This window comes from Eublepharis macularius, chromosome 11 (genome assembly GCF_028583425.1).
Source record: "Eublepharis macularius isolate TG4126 chromosome 11, MPM_Emac_v1.0, whole genome shotgun sequence".
Taxonomy (NCBI): domain Eukaryota; kingdom Metazoa; phylum Chordata; class Lepidosauria; order Squamata; family Eublepharidae; genus Eublepharis; species Eublepharis macularius.
This window is the reverse complement of record NC_072800.1, coordinates 71,175,439-71,195,624: the sequence shown is the minus strand read 5'-3', so window position 1 is coordinate 71,195,624 and position 20,186 is coordinate 71,175,439. Positions and strand designations below refer to the sequence as shown.

The 20,186-nt window shown below is 40.5% G+C and overlaps 1 protein-coding gene across 1 annotated transcript; it reads right to left on the bottom strand.

Moving 5' to 3' along the window:
• Window positions 1–1,375: 1,375 nt before the first annotated feature.
• Window positions 1,376–19,565, bottom strand: RAB18 (RAB18, member RAS oncogene family). The gene is made up of 7 exons (XM_054992008.1): window positions 19,410–19,565; window positions 14,882–14,937; window positions 7,315–7,376; window positions 6,251–6,323; window positions 5,131–5,249; window positions 4,984–5,050; window positions 1,376–2,957 (listed from the first exon to the last, which is right to left on the bottom strand). Exons 1-7 carry the CDS (start codon window positions 19,475–19,477, stop codon window positions 2,782–2,784), a joined length of 621 nt encoding a protein of 206 aa, XP_054847983.1. The 5' UTR covers window positions 19,478–19,565; the 3' UTR covers window positions 1,376–2,781.
• Between the last annotated feature and the right edge of the window lie 621 nt (window positions 19,566–20,186).

Sequence of the window (20,186 nt, the reverse complement as noted above, 5' to 3'; positions counted from 1 at the left end):
TACCATCACGCTTTGAGAATATTTGAATGAGATCTCTGATGAGATATACTTACTGCTTTGTTATTCAGTTTAGCAAGCATCCACAAGTAGAAAAAGTGATTAGACTCAGAACTGCTGCTTGCTGTTCTAGAAAAATGTAAATATATATTTTTCCCAAGAATGCAGCCATTTTGTCTTAAGCATCAAGTTTTGCATTTAATCCATGCAGCAAGCTTCCCGATGCACTTGGTAATGAAATAAGCATGTTTTAAGGACAGTTCAATTGTTCTGGAGATACTAACGCCAAAGACCAAGTACAATTAAGTTTGCATTCAAAAGGACAAAGAAACCCCATCCCTTGGGCAGACTTGGATCACCCCCGACTAATATTTCGGTAGTGTGAAGGTTTGATCCAAACAAAGGGATTTTAAAACTCTTATATGAAAAATGCTCACTTGCAGGTATTTCAGCAAATTCTACACACACTTGATCTCGTCCTCATTCAGCTCTTTATCCTCTTGTCGAATTACATACATCCATTCCTGAATTGTTGTTCACATTTCTCCTATTAACAGCACGTCACAACTTTTGCTCACAAAAGAGTGAAGGGCGATTTCATTTTTTGAAAACACGTAAGCCTGATTTATCTTCACACTTCACCAGTATTGGCCGGGGGGGGGGAGTGGTCATTGTTCCTAGAGTTGCTCCCAAGAAGAGCAGGGGGCACAGGTACCTGTCTTCAGTGATCAGAGTACGTTTTCAGTGTACTTTAATTCAAAGGTATTTGCATTACCAAGTAAGTTTTAGATCAACCGAGAGAAAGGAATGGCACAACACTGGCTTGTCCAGACAGGCAGAATCTGCTGAAAGGCTGCATTAACACTACTTCCTTTGGTGTTTTTCAACATCAGCACCCTATTCAGCATTGCTGGACTACTACTAATCTACCTTACAGAATCCTTAGGCTGAAGGAAAGTGTCATACTTTCAGTGGAATGATAGGATACAGGTGACCAAACTTCTTGTCATGGTACTGAAAGTTCCGTGGAATCGCAACAAGGTACAAAGCTAGTTTAATATTTACGAAGGACAACAAAACAGGTTTCCCCCTTTCCTTAGCTTGCTTTGAGAACATATGCCGGACAGGGCATATGGTTAAACCACAGGAGACAGGGAAGTGCTGACGACACAAGGGCTGCTGTGAAAGCTACAGGGACAGCAGGTGCACGTATTCGGTGATAGTGGGAGCAGCAGATTTTCCTGCATCACCACCTTTTATTCCAGTTTTAAACATGTACTTTACAACAGAACTTGACCCTCTTCTATCTCTATGGATCCACTGATTTTATCCCTAGCAAGATGTTTTAGCAAATGTGTATTAAAATAGCAACGAACACTTGAAGGTTGTGTGTCACATGAAGTGTGTGAACATTTATTTACACAGTTTTAACTTACATTTCTAGTGGTACAATGTTTGCTTAAAAACCGACATCATGTTTTAACTTCTCAAACCTTTGATCATGTTTCCTCACAAGTGTAAAAGTTGAAAAGTTTTTTTTAATGAGCAAAATGGCAAAAGTTGACGTTCCTGTGAACGATCAAAGACTGTACGCAGCGTACAAAAGAGGTGCAACATTATAAAGGTATTTTAGTATATCTATTTACAGGAAGCTGCACCGTAGCTCATAATGTGCAATAGATTAGCACCCTGTTGTATTTGTAGCCATTAAGTGTCATCTATGACAGGGTTGGTGTTTTTCCAGAAGTATTCTGGAGCTGTACCTTATAAAACTCACCTATACATGAGGAGGATGTTAGAAAATATTGAATACTGTGAAAAAATTTATTAGTCTATGTAGGTTCTCTGAAACAAAGCCAGCTATTGGCATTTTGTAACAGCAAACCCAAAACAGATCACTTCCTTTACACACAGTCAGAACACAGTTTGTACGCATTATTTAAGCTTCAGAACCAACAGTACAAAGAGAACAGTCATCAGATTCAGGCCTGACAGCCGCGCATGTGCAACAGTGAATTACTGAAAACGAAGTAATCAACATTTAGAAAGAAGCATTCCAAGTTTGGCAAAGTGACCCAACAGTCAAGCCCTTATAACCAAAAAGAAAAGAACTGCTCCTGCACGTCCAAAGCACACAGCATCATAAAAACAATAGTGTAACTGAGAGCAATTATAAATCCATCAGGGTTAAAATTTCCTTTAGACAACTATTCACTGGAATGAGGATTTTAAAATTCCAAGTAATTTTAGAAGCACCCTCCCAAAAAGCACAAATCTGTAACTGTCACAAGCTGGAAAGGGCTCCTTAAAGCTAAAAAAGAGATATTTGTGTTATGATGTTGAACTGAGAGAAAAGCATTTGCCCATGAAATGGGCAAATTCTACAAATACCCACTTGAATCATTTCAGAGATACGTGTCTGTAGTAGTGCTATAGTTCAGAGTTAATGACCAAAATCAGGCAGAACGCAGTCTAAGTGTATTTGAGATAGCCTTGTAAGTAGTTCCATGATAATTAAGGTTGTGAAATTTGAGTGTGTTTGTTCCTGCACAAGGTACCTTATGCTACATATAAAAGAATCTGGAAGTTGCAAATTAGGCATGCTTACCATAACATTTCTTAACTGGAAAAGCTGCAGACCACATTTTCCTAAAAAAATGTTCACTGCCATGATATTCAACAAATATGTGCAAACTGCAAGGTCCCTAAAATAGCAGATATGAGTTTATGTACAGAGGACATCACTATTCATTTAAATAAGCCAAAGGACAAGTCTTCTGGAGTTTATAACATAGAACAGTAGCCCCCACAGGCACCTCCACGATAGCCTTCTTCATGGTTTGATAACTTTACACCTCTGTTCTGGCTCTCACTTTCCCACAGTCCAGGAGTCTGAATGATTTTCTCAACAAGTTCTTCGAAGGCACACTGTACACCATCACATGTTTTTGCACTTGCCTCTGGGAGGGAAGAAAGTTGAAATGTTAGACAAGTTGCAATGTACATTTCCCAATTTCCTGTTCAATGGAAGGGTAACTGACTCCAACTTGTTTGACCTATTAAGGAGTGAGCAGCATCGCTTCTGAATCTACTCAGCACGCCTGGCACAGAATTGCAAGACAGCTAAAATGGCACTGAAATAACTTTTGGGGACGAGTCTTTGTATAACAACAAGTAAAATGTTTTAATTTCTTTTCCTACAGCTTCTAGGTTTGATAAAGTTCTACTAATCTTTGTTACTGAAGTACTATAGCAAGAACTTTATTAGATGTTACACTGATGAAATGAAGACTCATTTGCCAGCCAGAAGACCCAGGCATTTGCCCGTCACAGACTCCCACTGCCTTGTAGAAGACCAGGGTGCATGCAATTCACTAAGGACACTAGGCAGACCCCTTTTGTCTCACTGCTTCCTCCCGCAAGACAAGAATGTGACTGAGAACACCCACCCAGCATTCTAGTGGCTGTAATTTTAATGGACAATTATGTTGATCTCTAAGCTATCATTTTAAGGATTTGCAATCCATCATTATTGATCTTCATGCTGAAGATCTCCCAATTAAAGATACACAGTGTCATCAATGGGCACAGTGTTCTAAACAGGAAAGGAATCGATTCCTGGCCCAAAGAACCAACAAAACAATAGACACTCAATGGGAGGATGAATAAATGGATTCAATTACACACACTTAGATCCATTTCAAAAGGTGGACGAAGACTAAGCTTCTGAAGACACAACAGATTTCCCACAGCACAGTTTGAAAACCACTGGGGGTCGAGAAAGAAACCCTTGATGCACAGGTAGGAAAGATCACAGATCTCTGGGGTCATAATTCTTCCCTCCACAGAACCACACAGCAAGTTCTTAAGGGGTAGAAAATTGCTGTTCAATCATCTTAGTTTAAATTTCATTGCATTCATGTAATTGTTTAACTATCTGGTGTTAAGCTTCTTTGAGAACTTTCTAGTCAAGACTGTTCATTCCACAAACTCTTTGGGGAACCTCTGATCTCTGCTGCTATATATATGGCCAATACTGAATACTGCATAAAGCAAATAAAGTTACTAATGCACCACTGACAAAGCTACCCAACTGTGCTTTAGCTCAATGACTTCCTGCTTTAGAATTTGCACTACAAGGGAAACTAATCACTACAAAGTGGTCTACAGTGGCCATGGTCAAGTAGTTTTAGGTCAGTTGTTCTACTATTATTCAAGGTACACATTTAATAACTCATTTCTCATCCAACTTCCATCTTCATGAGCAACTTGGTCAAATTATCATACCTTCTAAGGGAGTAAAGTTTAGGATTTGCTGTTAGAAGAAAGAAGGGAGCCAGTGCATGATAAAAGCAATACCTGTTCCTCTGTAAAGGATTCTAAAATCCATATTAGCAGCTGCCAACTTCCTCTTTGAAACTGCATTCTCTCTTCCCTAACGGAAGGACAAGAAGCAGAACTGCATGTGTTTCCATTACCACAGACCTCTATACCGCAATCTTAAACATGGAAATGATTGGCTGGAAATCTGTTGGAAAATAACTGGATTCCAAAAAAATTGATTGCTGTTGCACCACTTCCATCCATCTTAATGGGACCTGTGTGCAATTCCTCTGGATAACTGCCACTAAAATGAAAGGGCATTTTGCAGCAACGCGTCTTGGCAGATTGTGCTCATGGAAACGAAGCAGCAACCGTATGACAAAAGCTGTATGGCTGTGATTCACCCACAGTCTGCATACAATGAGATTTCAGAAACTGAAAATCACAGTGATCGCTTTGGATATGAAAAGTTAATAAAACAATCAGCTCTGCAATGGTGCATTGCCAGCATTAATAAAGGGCATCTAAAAAAAATTTCTTACAGGCAAATATTCTCTACAGTAAGTAATAGTACAATCCCATCTATTATGTGTAGAACTATGCATGCAACAGTGTCCTAAACTGCCTGCATCAAACTTGCTATGTTTCTTTTTAAGAACTTACCGATGAACAACATGGAATGTTTCCGGGCAAACTTGAGTCCTTCATTTCTGTCAACTTCTCTATTTTCCTATAAGAAGTCACAAAATTGTTAGTTAACAGAACACAGGTTTACAAGCCACAAGAAATCTATTATTTAGAACCACTTACCTTATCAATTTTGTTTCCAACTAACATCTTAACTATATCATTTCTTGTGCAATACGTTTCCAATTCGGTAAGCCAGTTGTCCAGTTTAGCAAAAGTGTCTCTTCTTGTGACATCATAAACTGAAATAAAAATTTGCAATGGCCTATATTAAGTCATGATGCATGCATTTCAAACTGCTAATACACTGAACCTTGGTTTTTGCTTTAATGCTCTTGTCCTGGCTCCAATATAACAATTTGTTTTTAAAAAATTAAGCAGACAACCACCAGGGGAAGCCATGGCATTCTAATAGGGCAAAATATCCTGTTAAATCTACTTACTCTACTGTGATGGTTTGTTAAATACTATTAGTCCTGGTAGTTTCTGTAATTAATGATAACGGAGCTAGAGATCCAATTTAGAAGCTTCTCTACATTGCTAGGTGCTAACTACTCAGAACTAATTATTAAAAGACAGACTTATAGCACAAGTGCACACACACACTGCTATTGCCTTAAGACAACAAACCGGCAGGGTGGCTTAGAACTACAACCAGTCAGTTTCTCCTTTCAGAGTCCAACTTTGTTATCCCACTCAGTTTACAAAGGTTTCTAAACAAAATTTCATTACCCGTAATGAGAGTCTGGATGTTTGTAATTCATCAACTGGAAGATTCGAGGAGACAATGGAAAGAAGACTGAGGATCTATTAAAGAGGTCCTTTAAAAGTAAATTGCATGAGCTTCTCAGCAAGCTCCACCCAGTGATTTCCTGAAGGAATATTCTTCTACTACCCATGCAAGACCAGCAATTGTGGCAATTCCACTGCTGCTAGTTTCCAGCCTCCCCCCTCGATTTATCTAAGAAATCCTGAACAAATCAGCGTCGCTGCTGTCGCTCCAGGGAAATTATCTGGAATAGCCTAAGGGCACTTCCGCCAGCAGCAGGAAGGAGGCAGTATTTATTATTCCCCTCTCCGCCAGCAGCCCCATAGTACACTAACAGCTGCTACCCTGATTTGTTATGGGGACAGTAGCGTTTTAGGGGAAGAAGAGCTAGCAGCAAACCAAGACAAGTCAGAAAAGTTATGATTTTTGCTGTTAAGAACGTTTCAAATAAGGGGTAACCAAAAGTATGCTTACCTAATATAACACCCTGTGCTCCTCTGTAATAACTTGGTGTTAGTGTTCTAAATCGTTCCTGACCAGCAGTATCCTAAAGAATTAGAAGATTTAAAAAAATTTAAATTTCTTAATCCTGAATTTAGAACGAATTGGAGGATGGTCAAAGGCCAACACAAAAGACAGATCGTTCAGACACCTGCATTTCTCACTCTCAAACAATATGCCAGAAGATCTCTAATTTTCTTTTTTCCCTTTTAATTACATTAATTAATTATATTTAGTATACTGAAAGAAACTACTTCCTAAATGTTAGGAAACAATCCCCTTTCCACCTCCATTTCTGACTATTTAGTTTTATCTAAGGCTTTTACTGTTAAGGTCAAAAAGCAGAGTTTGATTAGGTGGAAAACAGTAACTCAATTTCAAAACTACATCCCAAGATGTTCCTTTTTAAAACAGACAAGTTTCTAACTCAATACGAAGTTATGTTTTTATTACTTTAAGAATCAGAATATTCTACAGAAGTTACTATCTTGTGTTTAATGTTTTCCACCTTTCTTCCATTGTGAAACCTGAGGCAGCTTATACAAAGTTCCCTGAAGCCCTCATCCTGCTTGGCTTCAAAAGGGTTACCATTTCATATGCTTTCATACCATAGCTTGGGACCATTTTATATGCACATAGAACTGATGGTATAGCAGATGATGCTGCACCCTTGAAACCTACACCAGCTATTCTTCCTCTGCCATTCTTTTTTGAGTCTCTTCCCATTGGGACAGGAGTAAAATTTTTGCTAAACAGAACAAAGCATGCAAAGACTCTGTGTTTGGGAACAACAAATTGGAAACAGGTAAAAATTCTGACTTCCCTATTTTTCAGATTAGCCCTAAAAAGTCTAAGAAACTGCATTCCCCCTTTGTTTATCTAATTGTAAGCTGCTGAAATCTTACTTATGCATACACTACACTGTCACCTGCTGGTACCTTCCTTTGCTGTTGAGAAGTCCTTCAGATATAAACGCAAGAATACTGACATTAAACAGTAATAATGAACACACCACATATTTTACTATTAGGACTTACCCAGATCGCCAACTTAGCCTTATTTCCATCAACTGAAATTGTTTTCACTTTGAAGTCAACACCTAGAAGGCAGAATTTAGAGCTTGTAGACAAGACATGATTCAGTTTAAAGGAACAGAATGAAAAACAGCTGCAGGGGGAAGACAGATGAATACTAATTCAAATTCAATTCACATACTAATTCAAAGAGCAGGCTGTTTTTAAACTACTTGGTTCTCTCCACTCTTATTCTGGAACAAACATTTAGGCAAAGGAAAACATCCATCCAGCATTTTCACAGCTTTCATAACAGCCACAAGTTTGTAGAGACACCGATTGGAAACTGTTGGTGTTGCCAGTAGACTTAGCTTAAAAGCTAGTCAACATAAGACATTTATTCTTGAATTACAACTAATAATATAATTCTTACTCAAATGTCACTTGTATATAGGAAACTGTAAATCCTGCAAGTATTTGATCATGTGTAACACAGAGATTGCAAAATGGACAGATGTCCATTTGTCTGACTTGCTGCATATAGGACTACTGAAATTTCCTACCCAACAGAGAATGGCACAGGAAATCCACACTGGGTGGCCTTTAAATTAACCATACGGATTTCTTACTCTCATACAACCCACTCATCTCTGTACCACCTAGCTGAGTTCATTTGCATTCGAGGTGAGACAGGATGAGGATAGAAGTGAGAAGTACGAAGAACCAAATGCCTTCCCAGCAGGTGTCCCAGAAATTGGCGGCACTGCTTAATCTCGAGATGAGAAAATACCAAAAAAAAAAAAATCAAGACAAAAAGGTTTTATGCAACACTCTATCTTTTTCAATTTTTCTAATGTATTAGGGAGCACTAAACATGTCTATGGATTAAGTTTCCCCTATGGAATGAGAGAGAGAAAATTAAGGCAAGTTGTACTCACTCAGGACGTACAACATTCAATTTCTCTAATGGAAAGATTTGGACATTTTGAGAAGCAATGAAAACTCCTATGAAACCTTTTGCCTTCTTTTAGAAAGGGTGAAAGTTCCTAAGATTGCATAGGGTGCAGCAGTTTGCAGCTCTCTCACTTTGATGCTCAGGGCATTTGCAATTTTGCTGGTAGAAAGCTAAGATATTTTAATTCCATAAGTAAGCCAAGTTATACAATTTTATGCTAAATTATAAATGCTACGTTTTATGTTAAAGCCGCAAAAAACAAAAAAGATTTGTTAGGAAAATAAGTATTGCATACGTTTCCATTTTTCTTCAAACGGGGAAAAAACTTGTTTTGTCCCATAGTTTCAAACTCTGCAGCTGGCTTCAGTGTCTATCAGCCCAAATTTGAAGTGAGTGAGTGAGTGAGTGAGTGAGTGAGTGAGTTGTAAAATAGGAAATCAGCTTGATTCAGACCTGTTTCACAATTAGTGTACACACATGAAAACTGGACGATATGTGGGGTGGGGGAAGGCCTGAAATTATATCCACACCACTGTTAGAGAACTATGACTCACACTGAGAACAACTGTTTTAGACCCATGCGTGTTTATGGTATGCCCTCCGTAAAGAAATGAGAATGCCTCTATATCTCCATCTTAGTTTACACATCAGTTTTATATGACACAGGTATCAACCTCTTATGTTGACTGAAATGTCAGTGAAGTTTCCTTGTAAGCTCTAAGTACTGCAATACTGTCTGCTTCCTTCTTTTGCCCTTTGGTATATTTGTTCCTTTTACAGCTGAACTACACAATTCGTATTTTTTAACATCTGCAAAACCCAGAGTGCTATATTTAGACATGGTCTTTGTACAGTCTTGTGACATATGCAATACAAAAATAGATACCATGATTACAGTTTTTTTACAGTCCTCTTTAAAAAGCACTAAGCTGGGAAAACAACATTCCTTTCACAAGTCACTGCTAAGAAGTTCAAGTGCCTTGTTTAGCTCTCCAAGATGATCAGATTCCAAGAAACAAGTGGTTCTTCAGTCCTATTTTAACTCAATATGAGGTACTATTATATAAGGAGGGGGGCTTCTCACTCACTCCTAGCCCTTTGATTCCTCTGATAGGCTGCCACCACCCAAGCTGAAACAGGCTTGACCCTTCACCAGTTGTTTGGGAAGCTGGTGAGCCTCTGAGTGTGTGCAGAGTTCTAGCAAATGGCTGAGCAGAAGGCTCATGGGTGAAACTCGGGCACAGCTCTATTTAACCAAAGAAGGATCTTTACTGCACTATAACAGAATAAAATCCAGAGAGTACACAGTATCTAGGAAGTTACCATGCATTAGAGTTTGCAGCTATTAAAGGAAAGACAAAAAGTCTAATCTCTAACTATCTGCCGAGTTACCAAACAGTACCTTCAACATCCTCTGCAGGGAGGAGCGTTCGTTACTGGGGGGGGGGGGAGGAAGGGGGCAGAGGATAGAGGCAAGTCCACTTCTAGTACCTTCCTTCTCCATCATGGTGAGCCACACCATAAAAGGCACTTGAGTCATTTTAAACTCTCTCCCTGCCCCCACAAGGGGAGAAAAATCCTAAGAAGTTAAAAACCAATCCCTCCCAAACTCCATGCCCCAGTTGGCCCATCATACAGGTACACATAGGTTGGTTTTATGATGGCAACCAAAAAGTTAGAATATCATCCATTCACCCCTCACAGGATGTCAGTTTATAACAAGCATCCCAAGGAGGTGTCAGTTAGAGCAAATGGTGTCCAATCCTGCTGGGTTTATTGCTCCTTCCCTGCTGAAATGTGATGCTTTCCCAGGCTGGCTTTGAAAAGATGAATCACAGGCTAGTCTGATATCTAAAAGGCCTGCAAATAGGTGCCCTTATCGTGATACCCTGGGCATTTAAGCGAGAGGCATATTCTGAGGTTGAGCTCTGTGGAACAGAGGAGTCCTAATGGAGCCTGTGACTGACGTGCAGCTGGGGCAGCAGGCGCTTCTTCCCACTGATGATCGCCTCCTCCCATTTGCCAGTGGGCATTTAAGCTAGAGGAGTGCCCTGGAGTTGTTGGAAACACCTAGGCAGATTGTTCAGAGATTCAACATCCATGCTGAATGCTCCACTTCAGGACCAACCCTGGAATTTAGAGTCTCCCTGGCAGTCTTGAGCCTCTCTCAAATAGTGACAGGCCCTACGCATGAAAAAGGCCACACCTGGACTTAATATTTTGCACTGAGCCTTTGAGGGAAAGTCTTGTTTCAGGTTTGAAGATTCAGTCTGAATCATGGTCTGACCATCATCTCCTGAAGGCAAAAGTGAGTATGGCTCCAATGCCCTGCAAAAAGGGGGGCCCGTTAAAATGATTCACCTACAAAAGCTCATGGATCTCTCTAGATTCCAAAATGCCCTGCGGAATGTTAGGATTTCAGACACATGTTCTACTGAGGCTGTGGTAGGAGCTTGGAATGTGAAGTTCCTTGAAGCTATTGACAACACTGCTCCTCATCAACCTCTCTAACGCTTGGGACAGAAGCCAGCTCCATGGTTTACCATGGAGCTGGGTGACCTAAAGAGAGCTGGAAGATGCCTAAAAAGACACTGGCAGAAAACTTGCAGCGAAATTGATAGTGTGTGCCACAGAGCCCACTGGAAGACCTATGAAATGGAAGTGAGAGTGGCAAAGAAATGTTACTTCTCTGCAATCATTGCATCCGCTATCCAAATTGTTCAAGGTACCTCGACATCTTTTAACTCCTAAATCTGAACATTTACAGTCTCAAGAACAGACAATTAGCTATGAGGCCTTTGCAAAGTTTTTTTTTACTGATAAAACCGCATGAATTCAATCTGACCTGGTTGTCAGCTACGTATATAGATGAAGTGGAAGAAATACTAGTACAGTGCACTACTTCTGCATCTGGATTCTTGTCCATCTTAGCTGTTAAAATCAAATAAGGACCACATAAATTAACCTTTGAGATCTATCACAACTGTCACTAACTCATGGCACCTTCCCTCAGCCAATTTAAACTGTTTCTATGGAACAGACTCAAAGGGTCATTGGCAGAGACCAGCTATCTCCAGAGCAGGAATTATTCTGCGGGGTTCCGCAGTGCACAGTCTTAACCCCCACATTATTCAACCTCTATGTAAAGCCTTTATGAGAACTCGTTTGTAGCTATGGAACTGGACACCATCAATATGTAGATGACACCCAAATCTGTATCTCACTATCCAAATCAACACAAGATGCAGTAGAGATCTTGAGTTGCTACCTGATAGCTGTGGTCAAACGGCTGAAGACTTAACCCAGACAAGACAGAAGTGATGCTTATTGGGAAAGCAGAGCTCTTGAAGGACATTGCACTCCCCACTTTCGATGGAGTTTGTCTGACCCTTGCAGATACATTTAAGAGCATACGGGTTACACTGGATCCAGTGCTACTGCTAGAAAAGCAAGTTAAATACTTTTTGCAGATGGAAGATAGCTCCCAACCTCGACACAGCCAATCTAGCCACCTAGATCCAAGTCATGTTAACAACAAGTTTTGACTACTGTAATGCACACAAGACTCCCCCCTCTAATGCTGTGGCTATCAGGAGCTAGGAGAAGAATAACTACCCATTCTGCAGTTTCTCCACTGGCTAACTATCCGTAACCAGGCTCAATTCAAGGTATTGGCTTGGCTATCACATTAAAAGTTCTTCACAGCCTTGGTCCAGCATATCTACAAGACCTCCTCTCTTCCTATGTTCCACCACGACAAGTTTGTTCATCTGAACCATCTTGCACATGGGCAAAATCACCAGCTGCCTGTACACATGTATTCTCTGTGGTGGCCTCAACCTTATGGAATGGCCTACCTGAAGAGGTCAGGAAAACTCCCACACTCCTGGATTTCCACAAAGGATGTGAGACTAAATTATTCAAAGGGCTTTTTACCCAGAGGGTGGTAGTGTAGGGAAGTGGTCTCAAAGAGATGCAACAGGAAAGAGATACATATCATAGACTTTACTAATATGTGCTACTATATACTATCTGTTGCTTGAAGTATAATTCTACTGGGTAGTTCTATGTTATTTAATATGTTAGAATCACTTCTACTCCGAGCATTTCTTCAATCTGTATTGGATTTCTCCTGGTTTTAAGTTTTTGCAAATTTGCATTATATACCCTATTCCAAAAAAAACCCAGATTTTAAAAATATAAATCAGATTTTTTTTTGATAAAATGATTTTTGAGATAAAGTTTATTGAAAGATAGTTTTCTATTTAAGATGCATTATAGCTCAAAGATTTTTCATTATTAATTAAGAATTTTTAATTATAAAGTTTGAGACTGTTATATTAATGCAATATTTTTAAAAACTGTAAATGAATTCCATTAATTCATTCATTAGGGCCCCAGTATCATGATCTCCCAGAAGCCTCTGTAAAATTATTACGGGTAGTTTTTCTACCTAGAAGATACCATCACAGGTGACTCTGCAGTTCTCTAAACTGTAAATTTGTGTCTACAGAGGTAACGTGCCTCTTCTTAACAGCAAAAATGTTTTACAATTAATATATAGAGTTGAGAAAGAGACCTCAATCCTATTGTTCCTCTGCAAACCCTAAGTACACAGAATCAACCCCTTACCGCTTAAGTGCTAAGATTCAAGAAGTTCAATGAATAGAACATTATTTGCGGTGGAATAGATCTGGATAAGGAGATACTAAGAGCTAAGTGCAAGGAGGGATGGGCATGCAGTATCAATGAAAGTGAAGCTTTTTGAGCAGAATACTCCAGAAGCCTTGAGACCTTTGTGAGTGGATCCTACCATTTATCATAGTATTCAGTCCCTTGAAGAGACAACCTATAATAGCAGCAGGCCATATCAGAGACCCAATTTGGGAATATTTTTGTTTAATCGTTTTAGTTAAAGATGGATGTTTAAGCAAATACAAGAATACATATGCTATATAATGTTGTTTTAGTTAAACAAAACAATTTAAATAATTAATGATTATTTTTCTCCTTCCAATAAAGCACAGCAACAAAGTTGTCCAAATATGAATGAGTAAACTATTAACCTAGGTCTCCCAAACATGGTCTCACACTACACCAGACTTGACCTAATGTCTAAATTAATAAATGCTACATTCGAATGATCATGGAAGAATTCTATCAAGACTACATGGAAGTTAGATAGTGCACTGAAACTGTCAAGGCACGCAGGATATACATTCCAGACATCCCTTTCTTTCAAAACGAGAAGCAGGCCACAGATGTCCCACGGAAGCCCCCATATCTCAGCATCATCAAAACAATATGACAAGCATCATATCAGCTACACTTTATAGATGCTTTCCTTAAACTTACTTTTATTGTCTGGACATGGCCTATAAAATCAGGTCTTGAAGAACAGCTGATTCTACAGAACCACAACTTAAAAGGCCCTGACACTAGTTCCAATTAATCTTACACCTTGACACAAGTGACTCTGTGCCAGAAACAGCAAGAAAATTCCTTACTGATTAATAACTTATAGTCACAGGGAAGCCAAACAGAAGTGGACTGGACAAGTTTTCATGGCTTCTCACACCAATAAAAATCCAAACAGTGTCACCAGTTTCTGGTATTCAGTTGAAAACTGTCATTGGTTACTATTATCTACAGAGGCACAAATCTATATCCTGAAATGCTTTGTACTGGACAAAATGAAGTCAAGGTCCTTTTTATAAATGAACTATTATTAATGGCAACAAAAGGTTGCCATTAATAATTAAAGAATCCCTAGATCTGCACTATTTGATCTCAGACACCAATGAGAACATTTTCTGGCTAGCAATGAGAAAGCTAGATTACTGTGGGTGGTGGCAGCTCTACAAGATCCCACTCTTCAAAAGAAGGGGAAGCTAACCCTGCCCCCTTTCTCTGAGATGAAGACTTTGTCCCCATCTGAAAAGTACCTTCACTAATGTATCCCTATCAGAAAATTAAGGTTTATGATGATACAAGACATTTAACAAAGCATACTGGTTTAAAAATAGAATCCTTTGCCCCCTTCAGAAGCGTAAGAGTTCAAAATAGCATTATAAACTGGTATCTAGAGTTTGATCTTAGCAATTAATATTATCAAGTGCATCTGAAATATCTTGCATTAAATTCATGTATAGTTGCAATCTTCACAAAAGATTACAAAAACTATAGCTTTCTATTTCTCAACGAGTCTGTGTGTATGCCAGTGCTCCAGCTTTTCCTGCCTAAGCACAGACTTCCTGAGGCAATGACTCCTATTGGAAAAGTATATTAATTCAGTATCACAATCAGATATTATAAATTTGATCCGTGGCACAGAGCGGTAAGCTGCGGTACTGCAGCCCAAGCACTGCTCAAGACCTGAATTCGATCCTGGCGGAAGCCGGGTTCAAGTAACCGGCTGAAGGTTGACTCAGCCTTCCATCCTACCAAGGTCAGTAAAATGAGTACCCAGTTTCCTGGGGGTAAAGTGTAGATGACTGGGAAAGGCAATGGCAAACCACCCCGTTAAAAGTCTGCCAAGAAAACGTCATGATGCGACGTCCTCCATGGGTCAGTAATGACTCGGTGCTTGCGCAGGGGACTACCTTTACCTTATCTATTAAAAGCAAAACAACTTACCAATTGTTGCTGCAAGTTCTGGATCAAATGTATCATCTGTGAATCGTAATAGAAGGCTGTTCCACAGAGGGAAAGGAGGAAGAAAAAATAACATTCCATTAATTATATTCCAGAAATGTAACCAGAGTATCAACATTGCATACAGTGTCACCTACCTGGAATATAATGAGATTAATAATGACCATCCTCAAAGGAATCTAAGAATTATCAAAATAATATAAAGAGCTTTCATTAAGACACTACATAAATGGCAAGTGACATTTCCAAATCTGCCAAGACTTTAATGTTTATGATGCCTCTTTAGAGAAAATTCTCAAAGCAGCTTACAACACACAAGAAAATTAAGATTCAAATTACAACAACCTAGCCCAATAAAATTAACCCAGTCACAAAAAAGTCTTTAATCCAGCAATCATAAAGATGTCAGTATAAGTCTGATGAGAAAGATACACCACAAAAGCATAATGCAGGCAGAGTACAGGTAAAAATCCATGAAAATAGTCAGGCAACTAAAAGGTGGTGGAATGACACTCAATGAAAACCCTGTAGGTCAGACAACAGCGCTCTGACTTGGTGCCTTGGGGTGGGGGTGGGGGGCATTCCAAACACAGGCTGCCTCCACTGAGAATAAAGACATGAACTTCATTTTAAAAAGCAACCAATGCTTCAGTAAGAAAGGCAGATTATAAATGACAAATAAAATAATAAATAAAAAATATCATTTAAACAGATAATCATTAACCAACTCACAATTAATCTTTTGTGAAGCAATCCCGGGCCTTGCTCCTTTTTGCATGCGCCATCTTCAAATGACAAGCAAAAGGCTACCCTACACCCTAAACAAGGGGGTCCACTTTTCGGTTTATTAAAAACCTTGGGCCCATGCTTTCTTTCAGACCCCTTTTTCTTCTAAGCTGGGAACTGTCATTCCCACTGGGCAGGAAGTTCTCCAACTCCAAGATTTCCTGCTGGCATAGCAGGGGTTAGTTTGTTATCAACCCACCCCTTTGCTAATTCCATCTATGCACTTGCATCAATACAAAGTCTGCCCATGAGCTCCTCCTGAGCACTTTTAACAATTATAGAAATACGTAAATGATAAACAAAAGCATATTATTTTATCAATTAGTGTTTCACACCCCTAACTAAGAAAGTCTCTTCTCTTGGCCCCTTGCCTCACCTGCAAGGGCAAGGGGCTTGAGATGAGCAGAACAATACAAGAGAAGAAGATGGTCTCCAAGTTCCCCAGTCCAAAGATACATAAGGCACGACTGCATTGAGCTGTGCCCAGAAACAAACAGGCAGCCAGCTGAGATCTTTCTACACAGGGTGTTATGATCCCAACATGGAAACCCAACAGCAACCTGACCATCATGTTCCATTCAATCTACATGGACCCCCTTAAATGTGACACACAGTGCCACCAGAAAACACCCAGCCTACAACGACTGTATTTAATGAGTTTAAGAAGCAGCAACTTTTTTAAAAAGGACTAGTTGACCCTGTAAGAGATATCATTTTGTTTGCTCTCATGAATTCCTACATATTTTCTTTTGCAGACGGGGCGGGGAGGGGGGGGAGAGAGAGGTTATTAGGCTGTCTGCGTAAAACACAACTTCCCTCAGCTCCCCTCCCTAATCCCACACCATCTGTCCCAACCAAGAATCTGAATAATTAACTGTACAGCCAGGACAATGCATTGTATTCCCCATTGCAATGTATGGGTGTGAAAGTTGGACAGTGAAGAAAGCTGACAGAAAGAAAATTCATTTAAAATATGGTGCCAGAGGAGAGTTTTGCGGATACTTTGGATGGCCAAAAAGACAAATAAGTGGGTACTAGATCAAATCAAGCCTGAATTCTCCCTAGAAGCTAAAATGACAAAACTGAGGCTATCGTACTTTGGTCACATCATGAGAAGACAAGATTCTCTGGAAAAGTCAATAATGCTAGGAAAAGTAGAGGGCAGTAGGAAAAGAGGAAGACCTAAAATAAGATGGCTTGACTCAATAAAAGAATTCCTCCAGATTGCAAGGCCTGAGCAGGTCTGTTAACGACAGAAAGTTTTGGAGGTCTTTCATTCATAGGATCACCATAGGTCAGAGGCAACTTTTTTTTTTTTTGAAATTTTTTTTTATTGGGTTAGGATCAATTATTTTCACATTACAATCAATTCTCCCAGAGGCAACTTGACAGCACCTAACACACAAACAGTCAGGACAACTTTAAACTGGTTTCCCAACAATTACAAGTGGCTTAATTTGGCACCTAGAAATTAAGATAGTCTCTCACTGGTTGACTACAGGTAAACAACTTCCAGCTGTTAAGAACGTGAAGCTTCCCAAGGTCACATACGAAAGAGATTACCTCATCTGGAAGACAGCGTCATACCTGCCAGCATTAAGTTCTTGCAACATCTTACAAATCAACATGCTATGGTACAAAGGAAAAAGTACAAATGCACTGCAAACATGGCTTTTATCTTCAGGATGACAAATTCAGAATAAGAAATGTAACATACTAGATTTCCTGCTCAGTGTTATTCTAATTATATATGGTGCTGCCCCAAGACAGATTCCAAAATACTATGACAGATGAGATAGGCCTAAGATTTATATGAACAAGTGACTCAGTCGCATGTGTCAGATAAAAAGGATGGGAGTGTTTTTAGAACATGTAAAATGTCTGCCCATATAGAATAGATGTTTGTGGTGCACTTTGATATATATTTTACTTTACAGTCTGAAGTATATCCAAATAGTGATGTTCATATTACAGATAATACACCAATTAGCTGTTGTGATACTGTGTTTCAAATGTTGAATTAGGAGACCTGAGTTCAAGTCTCCACTCAGCCGTGAGGCTTCCTGGTTGACTTCAAGCCAGTCTCTCTCAGCCTAAAGCATCCCACAGGATTGTCACTAAAATAAAATAGTGGGGGGAGGGGCAGGATACAACATATGCTGCTCCAATAGATGTAAATGAATTAAATACAAAACATCTAAAGAACTGAGATTCAACATAGAGCAGACAAAACTATCTGAAATGACAATTTTCCATCCCCTTAAGAAACTGTTCCAGTATTCAGCAATGGTACCGAGATGGTGGCATATAGCTACTTATGAGAGAAATCCAAATGACTAAGGAATGAGTTTGTTTCAGAAAGTAAGGAAAAATTCCCCTCCTCCAACAATTTTCAAGCTAGTTAAAAAGTAAGCAAGACAGCTAGACTGGAATCTTGGGTTTCCCAGATTCACCTCCACTATAGATTTGGGCAAATCCCTCCACTTTACCTGCAACTCCTCATATATAAGATTGCACAAATAGTTGCTTTGCAACCCCAAAGGAAGTATAAAGTTTCTGTAAGAAGCAAAACCTGGACCTAGTTCCATAACCAAGTCTTCTTTAACCAAGCAAAGTAGCTACCTGCACTAGAAGGTTGGCATCCTGCACAAAATAAATATTAAAAGCTGCACACTGCTTTGAATAGTGGGGCACAACACCTTATAATTACTCCAAACAAGTTCTGCAGTCAGGAGGCTGGGAGTCATTGCAGTGGGATTACTACATCAGCCTGAGGGGGAAGAAGAAGAGAGGGCCAGTCCAAATTCATACAGTCTGGGTGAACTTTGACCACTCCCTAATCTACCTTGCAGGGACGTTGTGTGGATGAAATGGAAGGGGGAAGAGCCACAAATGCTGCTATGAGCCTCGTTGCTGAGACAGTTTCAGGTAAGTTGGTGTGCAGTCAAACAGTAGGATGTAAGTCCAGGAGCACCTTAGAGACCAACAAGATATTCAGTACATGAGCTTCCCAGAGTCAAAACTCTTGATGTCTAACAAAGGGAGCTTTGATTCTCAAAACCTCATACACTGAAAATCTTGTTGTCCTCTAAAGTGCCCCCGGGGCTCAAATTCTTTTCTACTACAGACCAACACGGCTACCTACCTGAAATTACCACCATGGAGTAGTTCAGCCTGACTGACTAACCAGCGCTACTGCACAGCTTGCGAGCGTCAAAGCACCCTTCTTCAGATACAAGCGAAAAGGACATCCCAGAGCCTTTATATCCCAATCTGGAGGTAGGAAGCTCAGGGATTTTCACTCTTCCTTGTATCTGAAGAAGGGAGCTCTGACTCTCGAAAGCTTCTAACTCCTGAAAAATCTTGTTGCTCTTTAAGCTGCCACTAGACTCACATCCTGCTGTTGGAGGAGCAGAATAATACAATTCAGAGAACCACCCGCGAGCCACAAAGGCAGGCACGCTCCGCCCGACCCACCCGGGCCTCCCTGCTTTCCTCCTCAAGGGCCGGCTTCCTAAGCAGGAGGGCGTGGTTTCCGTACAAGTTTTGGGGCCTGGCACCTTTTCCTTCCTCAGGCACCGAATCCCAGCGGCGGCGGAACCGCGAGGCGCCTTCTACCCCTTCAGAAAAGGGCCCCCCAGGGCGGGACAGCCTGACGAGGCCCGCCCGAAGCGAGGCACAGAAGGCCAGGAGACGGGAAGAGACCGCGTCCTAGGAGGCCCACCTGGACTTGCCGACGCCGCTCTCGCCAATGATGAGGATCTTCAGCGTAGTCAAAATGTCCTCGTCCATCTTGACGACCGAGAATGCAGCCCAACCACCCCGACCCACAGAACCGCCTCCTCAATCCTTGCGCAGGCTGCCACGTCTTCTGCGCATGCGTCGCTTGTCAGTTTCCGCTTTGCCACGGGCGCCGCAAGGCGCATGTGTCCGCAGGCCTTCCCTTAGCCCGATTGTCACTCCGCCTCTTCCCCAGGTGCTCCTAGAGACGTAACGCGATCGACGGCGGGGAACTGGGGCATGCGCATTGTGCGGCCGCCGCTGACTTCATAGCTAGGTGTGAGTGAAAACCGCAATGGTACGAGGAATAATGTCCTATTGAACGGAGCGGGGTTTTCTACCGATTAACGTCCAGGACTGTACTGCATGTGTCAAAAGCCTTTGAAGTGCACCAGCAATAGCTACCTTTAAATAAATTCATGGCAGACAACCTGAATCTCATTAGTTACTCAAAAATGTTAATGTAACAAAAAAAGTATTGTGTATGTAAAAGACGATCAGATATAACATAATACAAGGGTCTCTGTTATACTGTTTGCAGCATTTTGGAGGATGTAAAAGGAATCCTATTCCAGTCTAATCTCAGTGACATAAATGGGTTTAAAGTGCCGTAGCTCCAGGGGGGGGGGGGTTCTGCAATATAGCCACTTCTCTGGAATCACATCTTTGAAAAAAGCATGTTTTTTTCAATCTGTTTTGCTTGCAGGGTTTTTTGGGGGGG

Excerpts from the sequence above, each read along its gene's own strand:
- RAB18 (XM_054992008.1), bottom strand. The coding sequence starts at position 19,477 with ATGGACGAGGACATTTTGACTACGCTGAAGATCCTCATCATTGGCGAG. Across the intron at positions 5,051-5,130 it reads TTGGAAACAAAATTGATAAG|GAAAATAGAGAAGTTGACAG; the intron begins GTAAGTGGTTCT and ends GACTTCTTATAG. Across the intron at positions 2,958-4,983 it reads ACATTCCATGTTGTTCATCG|AGGCAAGTGCAAAAACATGT; the intron begins GTAAGTTCTTAA and ends CTTCCCTCCCAG.